This window comes from Lepidochelys olivacea (assembly GCF_965140295.1).
Source record: "Lepidochelys olivacea isolate rLepOli2 genome assembly, chromosome: 9".
Classification (NCBI taxonomy): domain Eukaryota; kingdom Metazoa; phylum Chordata; order Testudines; family Cheloniidae; genus Lepidochelys; species Lepidochelys olivacea.
In genome coordinates, this window is record NC_140419.1 from 8,302,681 (window position 1) to 8,317,494 (window position 14,814).

Consider the following 14,814-nt stretch of genomic DNA (forward strand, 5'->3'; position numbering starts at 1 on the left):
CAGTCGGCATCTGGGGTCGTGTAGCTGGGTCCTGGGCTAAGAGTGGCAGAATCAGGGGATTCCACCGTGACACAGGGAAGGGCCAGAGATTATGAACCTCAGGGGCGCTCTCCGAGAGACCCAAGACATGACGAGGCACAGCTAGCCCTGTAGCCATGAGACTGTAAAAAGGTGGGTAAGTATTAGGCTTCCCATTTTACAGGGCATTAACCGAGATGGAGAGTGAATGTGATTTGCCCAAGGTCCCACAGGGGGTCTGTGAGAGAAGTGGAAACAGATCTCAGGGCTCCCAAAGCCCAGTCCCTGCTCTAATCCAGCGGCACTTGCTCCTGGTCTAATGCACCCTCAGGGTTCCAGCTCTGTAGCTGTTCCTCTGAGCTCACCCGCGTGGGGAAGACGAGGGGCTGGTGGCATCTCCTCTGGCTGCGGGGAACGTCACTGCTGGTTCCTTTAATAGGGAACGTCAAGGGTCAGCTGCCAGGACCTGGGTGCAGGATTCTGTGTTGCTGCTGCGGCAGCGGAATGATCCCCCCCCCGCACCCCCTCCCCCCCAGGTCCTGGCAGCTAAGTCTAGGAGATGCTAATCCTGTTTGGCTGTGAGGTTGTTTACGGCGAGTGAGAGTCCTGCAGACAGTGATAGCCGTGCCCACGCAAGGGCTGGATAATTGTCAACTACCACCCCCGTAGCCTCCCTAAAAGGCACTGTGAAGCCCTGTCTGAACTGGGCTCTCTGCCTTCGAACTTTTCTCCTGCTCTTGTAACTGCATTAATCTCTACCTGTGCCTGATCAGTGAGGTGGGGCTCTGATGTTCAGAGGTGTGCAGTTAGCATCTGGCTCAGCTTCGCATTCCCGGGTCAAAGACCCCCAGACGCTGGCCTAATGACACTTTCTCTCTGTCATCTAGGTTTATCTAAGGCACCCATCTTCATGGTCCCTGAGCACCCATCTCCTTCTCTGCCTTCTCCCTGGATAATGAACACTCATGACAGTATCTCTCCCCAAAGAGATGAACCACTTGGAGCCAACAATAGGGATATGGGAGCACTCCTGAGCTCTGGCGTGCTCATGTTCTCTCTCCCTCTTGTTGCTTGGCAGGACCCTGAGGGGGTCTGGATAAATGAGCAGACCTCTGAGAGCCTCTCTGCATGTCTCCCTAGTGGTTGTGTCTCCTGAGTGATTCACTTACCCACTCAGCTGTATTATCTGGCTGCAGATCCAAGGGCTGCCCTCCAGCCAGGCAGGGAGAGAGGCAAATGTTTGAAGGTGATCCTCTTTCAAAGGAATCCATCACTGGGCCAGTTACTTTGGGGGCGGGAGGGAGTTCTGGACATTCTCTTCCCTGGGCATGCTTCCAAAGTAGGCAAAGCTAAGGCCTACAGGAAGAGTTTTCATCACTGTCTGGGCTGAGCCCTTGTTTGCATGGAGGCCAGTGTGTTTGAGGGGGTAGTTGTTTGCTGCGGATGCTGGCAGTGCACAATAGCCTGCCTTTTATGTGTTCTTCCCAAGCGCATGAGGGAGTGCACACTGAGTGAACTAATAGCAGGAAGAAGTGGCTGTTGGCTCAGAAATCTCTCTCCTCCCCACCATCCCGCCTTGCTTCTCCTGTCAAGGCTCTGCCACTGGACTTAGAAGGCAATTTGACTGACCCTAAATCAGCAGGGATGCCGTTCGGGGTAAACCAAAATCCCTGGCAGCCTGCCCTGACCTGAGCAGAGCTAATCTAGCCTCCAGCGAACTCACAGTGAACCCACACTGAGTACCAATATAATACCCCTAGGTCAGATAAAGACCCCTTACCTACCCGCAGCCCCAGCCCATTACATGGGTGAGTAGTGAATTAATTATGGGGCACTTCCTGAGCATAGGCTCCAGCTTCCAAAACGAGCCCTTTGCAAGGGGCTTTCTGGCTCTTCCCAGGAGCAGAAATTTCCTGCATCCCAATCTGTTCGCTCCTTCCTGTTTGTTTTGCAGGCTTTCACTATGCAGTTCAGCAGCAAATGTGCATGAGAAATGTCCCCTCTGAGTCCCTAACTGGTGCTGTTCTGGGCTAAGGGGATGTTCGTGGTGTCAGGACTGTTTAGAATTATTGCTAATTGTTTGTGATATGGTAGCCGCAAGAGGCCCCAGGTGAGCAAGGCGCTCCATGATGCGAGATGCCCTATAAACACCTAGTAAAAGGCTAGCTCTGAAGAAGAATTGACAGTCGAAATAGACAAGCCAGATGGGGGTGGGAGAAAGGGACGTTAACCCCATGCCTGTATTTGAACCCCTTGCCAAGAGAAACCCAGAGGTATCATTTCCTAGTTGTTAGTCGCCTCCCAAGTGCTTCTCTCTCTAGGAGGCTGCAGCTAATGAGAGGCCCTGCCTCAGAGAGCCGACAGCCTGAAAGCTTGATCCGGTGAGGACCAGGTCCTATCAGATGTTTTTAAAGCTGCTCTGCCCTCATTTGGAAGGGCGGGGTGGGGAGCTCAGCACCTTGCCCTGCACCGCGACCTCATTGAGATACAGAGCCATAGCTCTTAGAGACGGAAAAGGCCGATGGTTCCAGCTGGTGCAAAGCAGGGCCCTGTGGGAGGGTTCTTTACAGTCTAGTTCCCAATGCTCTGGCCACGGGAGCCCACCACAGTCTAATTGGCTGTGACAACTCTGCTGTGAGGGCCTGATTCAAAAAGCTATTGAAATGCCATGAAAAGGCTCCCATTGGCTTCAGTGGGCTTTGGAAAAGGCCCGTACTGTGTAGCACTCATAAGATGAAGCAAATAGTCTCCCCCTAGCCTTGCTACAGTGAACAAATTGCAGAGGAGTTCATCAAATAAGGCTAGCATTGAAGCCACTGGAATTTAAAGGTACCTCCTCTATGAAGATCGGCCCCACGCACTTCAGCTGGTTTGCTTAGAAACAGACATTTTTATCACCCCAACAGCAATTTCCTCCACATTGTGTCCAGCAGCCCGAGTGCAGGGGCGGGCGGGGAGGAAGCAGGGGGGGCACCTCTTCCCAGCCCCTTTGTTCTGCAGAATTTCATTTCTTATGTCTGCCGAGGTTTCCTCCCCAACCTTTTGCTGCCTGGATTTATCAGTCCATTTCATCATGTTATACTTGGTCACCGACGTGACACCTCTGTCATAAATACACAGGCAGGGGCTGGGCTGGGTGCCTCTTTGTGAATGTGATGGCTGGGGGTGGGGGGGGGAATGCAGAGCAAAAGAGGGCTGGAGCCAGCTGTTTGTCCGCAGCGCCAGCAGAGCGTGGGCATCAGAAGGGCCTGGCTGCCCACCCTGAACTGTCCCTCAGGGTGTGTCAATCTTAAACTGGAGGGACCATTTGAGGAGTGAGCGGGGAGTTCCGCCTTTGTGCTTGTTTACTCCTTGGCCTCTGCTGGGCCTGCCAGCTGGGGCACCGCGCGACTGCCAGTTACCCTGGGGTTTGTGATGGGCACGCCTTGCTTGCTAAAACTGTGCCCAATGTCCCCCATCCCCTCCCCCGCCACTACTCTCAAATGGCAAAAACTCCCTGTCACTGGTGAGCCTGGCTGGATGGGAACCAGGCTCCATAACCCGTTATGATCACACCCTGAGCCAGCCGGGATTTATGACTCACAGCTAATACCAGGGACAACAGTCACACAAGGAGCCATTGAACTGGGGCGTGATCGATGCTGCTGAGTGCTTTGCAGCCAGCTCTCTGCATGGCCGGGAAATGTCAGGGTGTATCTTGCTCTCTGGTCCTGGGAGCCCGAGCCCAGCCCTGTGACAGGTGCCGTGTTCGGGGTCCCTTGTGTAGCTGCCATCCCAGGGTGCTAGATGATTGGGCTGACATTTCTGGGATTGGTACGAACACCCGGGAACCACGAGGAAGGGCATAGCTACTCCCAATGCAGCTGCGGTGGCTTGGGCAGCTGTTTCATGAGCCCGTCTCATCTGTGTATGGATGAAGGGAGAGTGCAGAAGGGCTGGGGGGTTGCTGGTGAAGAAGCAGTGGAATGAAGTGGGGCTTTATTCTTTGTCCGGGGGAAATGTCTCGATCAGGGCCCCGGGGTCCTGGGGGCTGCACACACCCAGTCCCTGCCCCACAGAGGCTGACAGTGGGTGGGAGAGAGGAAGGAGTATCTTCTCTTGGCTGATGGGGAACTGAAGGTCAGAGAGCTAGTCACCCAGGCAGCTTGCAGCAAAGCCAGGAACTGAGCCTAGATCTCCTGAGTCCCTCCTCGTTCCACTGACCCAGGGAGGCCACCAGACCCAGCAAAGAGATGGGATGAAACCTCTAGCGAGGTTATGGGGCTCGTGTTTGCCGGAGCGGGGGTGGACCTTTGGGACCTTTGCACCAGAGGGAGGTACTCGAGTAACTACAGGTCCCCTTGCGATGGCTCAGCGCTGCCCAGCCCAGCCTGGCCCAGGGCTTTTTCAATGCTGGATGCTTTCCTTCTGGATCATGTCCTGGGCCGTGAATCCCCAGGCAGGCAAAGGCGGGTGGTGTCTGTTGTGGCAGAGAGGGACGACATTACTGCTGGGCTGGAGTCCCTGCCAAACCGGAGCTGAGGGCCCCTCTGCCTGGGACCATTTCAGGTTCAAACTGGGCTGACCTGAACCCTTGAGCAGGAGCAAACTCCCTGGAGCAGGAGAAGGAACCTGGGCGAGTGTCACCCCACCGGGGTCTATTTAAATGCCCAGCGGTCTTGGGGCGCCGAGCCCCTTGCACCCCCAAAGTCCCTGGCCCTGCTTTCTGAGCCGCCTGGGGTCTGTGCGGGGCGAAGGAGTGCGCTGGCTCTGCTTCTGGGCCAGCGGCTGCGGATGGTTTGGTTTCAACTCGGGGTTGAGCAGGGGCGGCTGGATGGGCCAGCCCCACTTCTGGGTGCAGCCCTCCCGCTCCCGTGGGGGCTGGCTGGGCGGGGGGGGGCTCTGTCCCCCCCACCCCCCGCAGTGGGGGAGCAAGGCGGGGGCGGGCCGGCGCCCGGCGGGTCCCCGCGCCGGAGGGGGGCTCGCAGGGCCCGGGGCCGAGCGGCGGGCGCTGCCCAGCGTCCTGAGCCGGGCCCCGGGCAGGCCGCTGGCCCCGGTGCTGAAGCCCCGCCCCGCCCCGCCGCGCGGCGCTGACGTGGCCGGGCGAGCAGCCGAGCCCGCCGCTCCCGGGCCGGGCAGAGGCGGCGTGTGGCCGGCGGCGGCGGGTCTGCGGCGATGCGAGCGGGCTGCGCTCGGCTCCGCTCCCCGCCAAGCCGCCCCGGCCGAGCATGGGCTGCATCGGCTCCAAAGGCACCCTCGGTAAGCGCGGCCGGGCCCCGCGGGACGCCCCGAGCGCAGCAGCCGGGGCGGGGGGACCCCGCGGCCGCGGGATGCAGCGGGGAGGGGGCCGCGCCGCAGCCGGGCGGGGTCGCGGGCCGGCGGGAGCCGGCGCGGTGAGTGTGCAGCCGGCAGGGCCGTTGCCCCGGCGCCAGTCTCCTTAGGAGACCTTCAGCTCCCCGCGATCCGCTCCCGGAGGGAGGGAGGGAGGAAGCGGCCGCGGCTGCGGCCGCCGGGGCGGGCCGGTGGGGAGCGATTCCCCGCCTCGGTGGAGCGCGGCCGAGCCCGCTGCTTCTCCTGGCCCGGCTCGGCAGGCGCTGGCCGGGCTGCGGGAGGGGGCTGGCGGGGACGCGGCGCGGAAGCACCAGGGGTAGGGTCAGCCCGGCTCGGCTCGGCTTGGCTCGGCTCAGCGCTGGTTCGGAGCGGGCTGGCCGGTGGCTGCGGGGCGGGACGCGCTGGGAGGCGCTGTGCCCGGTTGGCCGGAGTGCGGGGCCGGGGGGCCCCGGGGTGCTGCGCTGCGTCCGCCCCAGGGCCCCCATCCTGAGCTTGCACCGCCGGCTGAGTTGCTCGAAGTTGCTAGGAGGGAGGTGGGCCGGCCCCAGAGGAGAAAGCCCCCGGCCTGGATGTGATTGACCCACCCCCCTTCCCCAGCGCGCAGCCCCGGAGCTCGCTCTCCCTTCCCTGCGTACCCGGCTCCCAGCAGCGGCTCTGCCAGACCCACACCCCAGTTGCTGGGCAAGGGTGGTCCTGGTGCTACTGGGGCCTGCCGTGTTGCTCTCTGGCCAGCTCGTCCCTTCTCCAGGGGGCAGCTCTGGGGCCTCTTGCTGTGGGGATGAATCTCCTGGGCCCTGGGATTGCGGGGAGCCCTTCCCCAGACAGGGCCAGTCCCCCAAGGGGAGGGATTCCATCAGGTGGGCCGGCCAAGGCCATGGGGAAATGCCCCTGAGCCCCCACAGCACAGGGGGCTTGTTAGCTAAGGCCAGCCCCAGCCATGAAGGCGGGCAGAGGGCGGCTGGGGCCTGTCTCTATATGGACACCCTATACTGCAGCCCCTTCAAAACTCATCTGCCTCCGAGGCCTGGCAATCCTAGTCCCGGGTTAAACCACAATGGTTCCCAACGTCCTGGCCAGCCGGGCTCAGCTTCTGCCGGGGTTGGGTGTACTCCCCCGGGGGGAGGGGACCAGTCCCAGGGTCTCTTACCATGTCAGCATCATTGTGTGCAGATGCACCCAGACACCCCACTTCCTCCTCCCTGCTCTCTGAGACCCCGTCCCAAGAGCGATAGGGACTCGGGGTACTGGTGGGTTAACGGCTGCTGTGGACTGGTCGGGCACCATTACTGCCCCGGGGAACCCCACTGGTACCCCTGAGCAGCAGCTGTTCAGGGAGATTGTCTCCTCTCGCCGAGCCTGTTTTTGAGAGGAAGGATGGTCTTGTGGATAAAACCCTGGACTCAGACTCATGCCCGTAAGGGCCTGAGTGGGGCTTACGAGATGCCTAGGCCTCGACCAGCTCTTTGCAAGGGTCGTCCCCCCCTGCCACTGCGTACCTGGTGCCTCTACTTTGTCTCCTGCAGAGCCCTAGCCTGGGCCCAGGAGTCCCTGTGCTCCAGCTTCCCCAGCTCAACTTCTTGCTTTGAGGGCACTGTCCTGTGGACACCTACATCGGCGGGGGGGTTTCTGCCAATGTAGTTAATGCGCCTCTCCGGGAGTCGGTAGCCAGCTGGCTGGAAGGATTCTTCTGTTGCGTTAGCTGCAGGGATTAGGTCTGCACTTGGGGTGCAGAGAGCTTCACAGCCCTGAGGGGGTCCCTAAGCCAATCTGTTTCCTAAGTGGAGACCAGGCCTGAGTTTCTCTCATTCTCTTTGGAGGCCTCACTGATTTGCCACCCCATGTGCCTCCGGCCCACCAGTATCCCCATCGCTCAGTGTCCCACAGCCTGGGGCACAAAGTGTGTGCTACCCTTCTTCACCATCCCATTTTGTCACCCCCTGGACAGCCTAGGGCCCCACAATACCCTATGCAACCGCTTCACGCCGAGTGCATCCCCACCCCTTTGGATATATCTAGCTCTGATGACCTGTCCTTCGGCCTCTCACTGCCTTTTCTGGGCCTTTGTTTTGATCCCACTTAAGTCAATGTGGGTTTTTGTCCAGTGACGTCAATGGAAGCAGGATCGGACCTTTTCTTTCCAGTGCGCATCCAGCCGGCACTGGCTCAGGCTGTTAGGAAGGATCCCTGCTTTGGAAAGGCCCAGCACGCTCCTGTGTCTCTCAGTTTAACTCTCTGCCTCGCTGTTTCGTTTGCTCCGAGGTCTAGGCAACCAGCTGTGCCTCTAATCCAAGGTTTGAGGTAGCCTCCAGCCTGACCCTGTGTGGTGAGCTCACAACTCAGCCTAGCAGCCAGCTCCTTCACTGGCTTTAAAATCTGCCCCTTTAAAATCAACCCTGTTTAAACATCCACCTCTTTTAGGGTGTTATTACACCAGACCTCCAGGCCTGTGCAGGCCTGATCCTGCACGATCCTGAGCCCCCTCCGCTCCTGTTGAGTTGGGTCGCCATTGCGGGTGCACCGCAGGATGAGGTCCTAATTATATCTCTGGTGCTCAGTGGGTCTCCAACGCTTCCATCGAAGGCTGGTTGCATTCCCCTTTGTCGGCTCCCAAACAAAAGCTGCTCTCACCAGTCATAATCCAGTCATTTTCCCTGTTGTGCCATTCAGCCGGCTCATAGCAGGGTCATTACAATTGCCGGTGAGTCTGACTGTCCCCGTGGCTTTTGCTGCTTGGACGCTCTGAGTCCCAGGGCTTGACCCCTACCGGACCGGGAGGGTTCCTGTTACCTGGCTGTGACGATGTGACTCAGCAGGGAGGGGGGAGTGTTGACCTGGGAATGTGCCCTGGGGATGGGAGACCTGAGAACCTGTCACCTGAGCCAGGAGGGGGAGGGGGAGGTGACACCTCTGCCCAGGAATGTGAACAGGGGCTGCAGCAGGGAACCTGCTGGGTGAGTTTAGTTTCAGTTTGGGGCTGGGTGGAGGAACACAGGGAACCCCAGGGCTGGGGTCTAAGCTCCCTGCTCCCCCAGAAGGACGTGATTGAGGGGTCCTGGTTGTACCCCCAAGCTCTGTTTTTGGACTGTGTTCCTGTTGTCCAATAAACCTTCTGTTTTACTGGCTGGCTGAGAGTCTCAGTGGATCCCAGGAAGAGGGGTGCAGGGCCTGGACTCCCCCACACTCCGTGACACTGGCAACTTGTAACCAAACTGAGTCGGCTTTGGTAAGCTTAGGCTGTGTAACTAGCTCCCCTCCCCATCTGTTGGTTTGTTTCACTTGTTGCATTGGGTCTGAAACCAAAGAGAGAAGCTCCTCCAGGGAAGGGAATCTCTTCTACTCAGGGCGTACAGCTCCGAGCACGGTCGGTCCTGGAGCGCGCAGCTGTCCCCACCGTGGGATAATCTTTGGGTTCCTTGTTAGGTAGCGAGCGATTACCCCACCAGCCTCCCCCATGCTGATGTAACGTTTCCTTCCTGTCAAGTTTGGAGTCGTCACCATAGCCAATTGATTTTTATCATCTCACCACGCAGCGGAGGCATGAGTGATGAGCTTTGCTCCCCCCGGCAAGCGTTCTAGCGAAGCCCTTTTTTGGCCTTAAGCTTTTACTCCAGCATTAGCATCAAGCCGGTTGTCACTCCCCTTGCTATGAGCTCCGTTTAGCTGACAGCTGGCTTTCGCTTGGCACAGGGCCATGCCTCACCGTGTGCTCTTAGCCTGGCTACTGGAAATGTCACGCTTCCCCACACAAGGCAGTGCGCGCTGGGAGTGACACACGGCTGGCTGGGTGGAGTCTGAGGGCTGGGGCCTGATTCTGCTCCCACTGAAATCAACGGTACAACTCCCAGGGACTTCAGGTGGAGAGCAGTATCCAGCCTGATGTGGGAGCTAGAGACCTCATCTAGGGGGACCTCCAGCTGGGGCTTGGGTCGGGAAACTCCAGCTAGGGCATGGACCTTACTGGACAGGCTGTTCTGAGAGAAGGAGGCTGCTCCTTTCTCGTCTCCCTGTCCCACAACTGACCCAGCCCCTAACACAGAAATGCTGAACCCCCTTGACTGGCCCAGCCCCTGCCTACGTCACGACATCTGTATAGTGTGTGCTCACACGTGCCACGCTCACTAGCATGACACACTTACTGTACCCCCAGTTAGATCAAATCCACATTCGCTAACGTAGCAGCAGCCTGGATACCCGCCGGGGGTCATGGATACATGGCTGTGTCCAGGCAGTGTTAGTCATAGCGGGTGTCCCATCCTGGGTCTTTGGCAGCTGTTGGACTGGCACTGTAGTGCCAGGTCTGAGACAGGAAAGGATCCCACCTCATGTACGGGATCTGTCCCCAGCCCTGGTGCCTGTGGGTCTGGTCCACACCATCAAGGTTGCAGTTTTGTAGTCCCAGAGCAGTGACCAAGGCAGGTGGGTCCTCTGATGTGGCATGGAGACAGAGCTGTGCCTCTCCCTGGCTGAGAGACGCTCCTGGCCAGGATCAGCCCCCCCGGGGCTGGCGGGGGTGCATGAGTGGGGTACCCAGGAGTGACTCCAAGTGGGTGGGTTTGAGGAGTCACTGTGGGCTGTTGCGTGTGAACGTGGAGGCAGGTGTTGCATTGCCTGAGTCTGTGTGTTCCGGATGAATTTGTCACATTCCATGTGCTTAGGGCAGTGCTGGGGGGGTGGGGGGGTCCCGGGGACAGTGCCTCCCTGCTCTCTGTCCCTCTGCCCACCCCCTCCCCAGCATCCTGGCTCTGATATACCATCTGGGGGGAGGGGGGGAATGAAACCTTCCCTGTCCTTGGTCCATTCTGTGCCTCTCTTCTCCTCCCCCACTGTTAGCAGCGGGAGGTCACCTTTGCAGGGTGCTGCGGGTCAGCCCCTGGCCCTCTCTGCTCTCCACCCTGTGGGATTCCAGTGCCGGCTGACGCACGTTGCCTCTCCCTGACCCCGCTCCAGCTGGCCACATGTGCCCAGAATCTCTGATGCTGGGGCTGTCCGTGCTGGGCCAGCGGGGGGAGCCAGTCCCGGGAGGAGGCGTGTGGGAACTGGCACCCGGCTGGCTCATGCCCGACACTGGGCAGGAGGCTGTCTCCTGTCCCAGCCCTGACGTGTGCTCATCAGAAAAACTCACTGTGCCAGAAGCACCGTCTCCCCCCTGGAATATTAATGGCTCCATGGTGGGAACATTGTGTCCCTCGAATGGAGCAGGCTGTAGCAGAATGCACGTTCCTTGGAAGGAATCTTGGCTGGAAGGCACATTTCCCACCCCCCATGCAGTGGGGCTGCCCCTCACCCCTGATCTGCGGGGCCCACAGCCTCCTTCCAGCCCCCACTGCCTTCTCCTTGCCCCACCCCACAGGGCTGAGTGTCTTGTCACCCCTCACCAGGGTCCAGTGCCTTCTCCCACCCCCCCCACTCCCCTCCCCGCCCCCCCCCGCCACATGGCTCAGTGTCTCCTGCCCCCCATGGCCTGCAGGGCTCAGGACCTCTCTCCGCATTCCTGCTGCCCGTCGTGTTTGGTGCCTCCCCCCACGCCTCCCCCGCATGGCCTGCAGGGCTCGGCCCCTCTCCTGGAGGGGATGAACAGGTGGTTCAGGGGCGCAGGATTGTCTAGGATCAAGCACACGACAAATCAAGCCCTGTCCCCAGAACTTATGCCGAAAACACCCAGCTCCCTGCGCCCCACTCCCCTCCCTGCCATGGCAACCCCGTCTCTCTAGCCCCTAGCATCCCAGCCGGCATTCACACCCCGTGTCACGGAGTCCCCGGGCGCTGCTCTGGAACTGCTCCCTACGCAGCCAGGCAGGACTCTGGGGAAGTCTCCTCTCTGGGAGCAGCCTGTCTGCAGGGCAAGAAGCTCACCCAGCTTCCACCTTCCTGGGTCTGACCTCGGAGCATTCAGCCTCCTCTGCCCCTCTGTGCGCTTCCCACAGCCAGTCTGCCCAGGTGGGGTCTTGGGGAAGCCAGAGGGTCCTGCCCCCCAACTTTGCAGTCAGACGTGACTCTCAGCCAGCCAGTAAAACAGAAGGTTTATTAGATGACAGGAACAGAGTCTAAAACAGAGCTTGTAGGTACAGAGAACAGGACCCCTCAGCTGGGTCCATTTTGGTGGGCAGGGAGCCAGACAACCACGTCTACACGTCCCCAGCCAGCCCCCAACTGACTCATCCTCCACCCCCTCCTCCTCTGGGCTTTGTCCCTTTCCCTGGCCAGGAGGTCACCTGATTCCTTTGTTCTCCAACCCTTCAGCTCTCACCTTGCAGGGGGGAAGGGCCCAGGCCATCCGTTGCCAGGAGACAGAGTTTTGGCCATTTATGTACACTGGCCCTTTGCTCTTCAACAATTACACCCCCTTATCCCACCACCTAGAGACTTAAGAAATGCATAGGGGAAACTGAGGCACCCCTACATTATTCAGAGGAAACATTAAGAACAGTCCTGCTTCGTCACACCCAATCACTAGTGCAATGCAACCACTGCTGGGGTGGAACAGGGGATGTGAAGAAGAATCCTGTATTCTGAGGCAGACAGGCTATCCTTACGCGAGCTGGGAGTTGTCCGGGTCTGTGGAGATACTGTCCCAATGCGCGTAACAATGACCATGGTCCATTGGGTTTACATCGCCTGTCCAGCGAGCCAGGGCCTCCTAGCACCGGGCTGGGGCACTGACTGAATGCTGACATGGATGGAAGGGTGCCCTTTGCTGAGTCACCCCTCCCTGTTTCTGCAGCTGGCTGGTCCTTGGAGGTCTCCCATCCACACTTCAACAAGGCCTGCCGCTGCTTAGTGCAGATGGGCTCCTGGTGGTTTGGCTCTGTGCCTTCCTTCCTTTCTTTTGGGCCACGAGCCCGGTGCACTGCCAGCCGCCACGGCACCTGCCCAGGGTCCTCAGCTCTGCTCCTGATTTGCCACGGTAGCACAGAGCGGTTGTGCCCCATGGGGAAAAAATGCTACGGCCGCAGCCATCCATGCCCAAAGGTCACCTGCCAGGTGGCCAGGAACTGCAGCAGAACCCAAGCCGCAAGCCCTTTGCTGTTCCTGTGGGATGCAGCCAAGCTTCTGGGAAAGGGGGGAAGCACTTGGCTCTGGCTAGTGCAATTCCACCTTCCCAGCTTCCAGGCATCTCTGCTCTTCCCCGCTCTAGTACAGCAGCTCCCCAGCTGTGGGAAGACTAGCGGTGGGTCGTGTGTGCCCCAGAAGCGCTCTCCCCCTCTGCCCCGTGCTCTCACTTCCCCTGGTGCAGCAGCAGCCCTGCAGAGGAAGTGTCCGGAGCCTGGCAGTGATCCGGGCCCAGCTGGGGGCATGGCTGAGGAGAGCCAAACACGGGGGCTTGGGCTGAAAAGGGGAGTGGGGAGCAGGGGGTTGGAGAGTGGGGGAGGGGAGTGGAGAAGGGGGTCAGGGGGCTGGAGGGCTGGAGGGCCCCCACTTTAAAGGCACTCTGCAGCCTGGTGTGACAGCTCCTAGCAAGCCCGATTTGTTTTCTCTCTCACTGTCTCTGTATATGTCACGGGGCATCCCTCAAAAGACACGGTGCGGCTGGTGGGTCACCTTAGTAAAAAGTTTGGCAACTTCTGCTCTAAGAGGCAGCGCTGTCTAGTGGTTTGAGCACAGGACTGGAATCGGCTCCTGCTTATGCCTGGGTAACTGGGGCGTGACCCCACTGGTGTCAATGCGAGGAGCCAAGCCTGGGGAAAGAGGAAGGGTTAATAACATGGACAGAAGCATGTCGGTGCTTGTGGGACAAGTGGGCAAATCTGGGCGTGAAGGTGGCATTGCTGGCGAAATGGAAGGGGGCTGGGGTCTCGCCTCCAGTGTAGAGGGTGGCCTGTAAAGATGGGCCCCGGGATGAGAATCTTCCTCTTGCTATGCTTGGCCTGTGGGCCTAAACCCACAGTGAGGGGTGCACCCGGCTGGGCAAAGAGAAAGCATTGCATGCTGGGAAGTGCAGTCCCTGGGCTACAGCTCCCCATCGCTGGAGTACGGTGTGGGCTGCAGCTGGTCCGATGCAGCGTTCCTTTTCCTTTTTCAATCTGTGCTGTGGTATAATGGTACAATGGGAACTGCTGTGGTATAAAGCCAGGCCCTGCCTTTGCCTCTTGGGTGGAAGGTGTTCCCTGCTGGCACCTCCCCAATGATTTCACTGACTGCGGGGCTGGCTTTGCGGGAGCGTCGGAAGCTCTGGCCAGGATCAGCGACGCTCTGGCCAGGATCAGGGCCCCATGGTGCTGGGAGCTGCACAGACACGCCGGCCCTGCCCTGACGAATTTACAACCCGGTGAAAAGCGGGGGGGCAGCGACTGTGTTAAGCAAGAAGAGAGAGGAAGGGTGAGAGGGTCAGCGGAGCTTAGTGACCTCCTGGAGTAGATCGGAGAAGGCGTTAAGCTGGGCTGAATTAACACTAGGAAAACCAGATTGGTCTTCTCAGCCCTGCTTTGACAGGCCATGGGGCAGGTTAACCTCCCATGGCTAATGCCTGCCATTTCTATGCCTTTCACAGGGTGTAGGTCTCTTGTTGTGGCTGCAGGGTGAAATGCACCCCTGACCCGGAGGGGAGGCACAAGGCCTAGGCACTGCTTATGACTTGTGCTGGCCCCTGTGCACCGGGTGAATTACTCCCCTAAAGAACCTGGCCTGCTTTGCAGCAAACAGCTACAATTTTCCCGGCACTTCTCCAGGGAGGGAAGCTCTGCTTGTGCTTTGGAGGCTCTGTGCTTTACATAGTGACCCAGGCAGCTTTGTAAACGAAGGCACAAAATTGTCCCCCCCGGCAGAATCCACATGACGCTAAGATGCAGCAGGCCGAGGCAAAGGGCTGCTCTCGGTGCTGCCTAGGGAAGCCTCACGCTGGGATTCTGCTCCATTCCCTACCTGTGCAGGACTGGGACTTTCCCATGGAGCGGAGCTGGGAGGGTACGCAACCCGTCAATCCCATCCTCCTTTACTGACCTGCCAAGTCCTTGTGTTCTGGACCCCCAGGGGTTTTCCTGCCACCTGTGAGGACATCCACAGCCTACACTGGAGGCTTCCCCTGGTTCATTTGAGGGGGTCTGGGATGACGTCAGCTCTTGCAGGGGAACCCAGAGCCCTTCTAGTCAGGTCTTGGCAGGTACGTAGAGAGGACATGGGTTTTTCAGCCCTTTTGTTCTGCAGTGTAACAGATGCCTTGAGAATGGGGATATTAAAATCCCCTCCCTAGGCCATGAGCAGGAACCTGTTCAAGTCACTGGCAACATTCTTAATGGGAGCAGAATCAGGGCCTTAAACTGCTAAAAAAACCAATTCCAAACCGCCCCTGTAAATAAGAGAATGTAGTAGTGTCCCCTGGTGGGAGCCCAGCATCCGACCTCGTGTGTGTGTGTGTGGGGGGGGGGGGGGGCAGCCCAGCCCCACCCCAAACTTCATGCCTTTTTAACAAACAGCCATGAGTGTGAGGATCAGGCCTTTGGCATTTCACACTTGCAGTGAGTTTTGGATGGTCTCAGACACACACTAGGG

At 59.1% G+C, this 14,814-nt stretch overlaps 1 protein-coding gene across 2 annotated transcripts in view; it reads left to right on the forward strand.

Annotated features, from left to right (window-relative positions):
* Positions 1–5,114: 5,114 nt before the first annotated feature.
* FAM131A (family with sequence similarity 131 member A) overlaps positions 5,115–14,814 on the forward strand; it is a 42,980-nt gene continuing 33,280 nt past the window's right edge. For both annotated transcript variants that reach the window (XM_084639587.1, XM_084639588.1), the window contains exon 1: positions 5,115–5,256. In XM_084639587.1, coding sequence (XP_084495713.1) covers positions 5,226–5,256 — 31 coding nt within the window. In that variant the 5' untranslated portion in view covers positions 5,115–5,225. The remainder of the gene's footprint in view (positions 5,257–14,814) is intronic.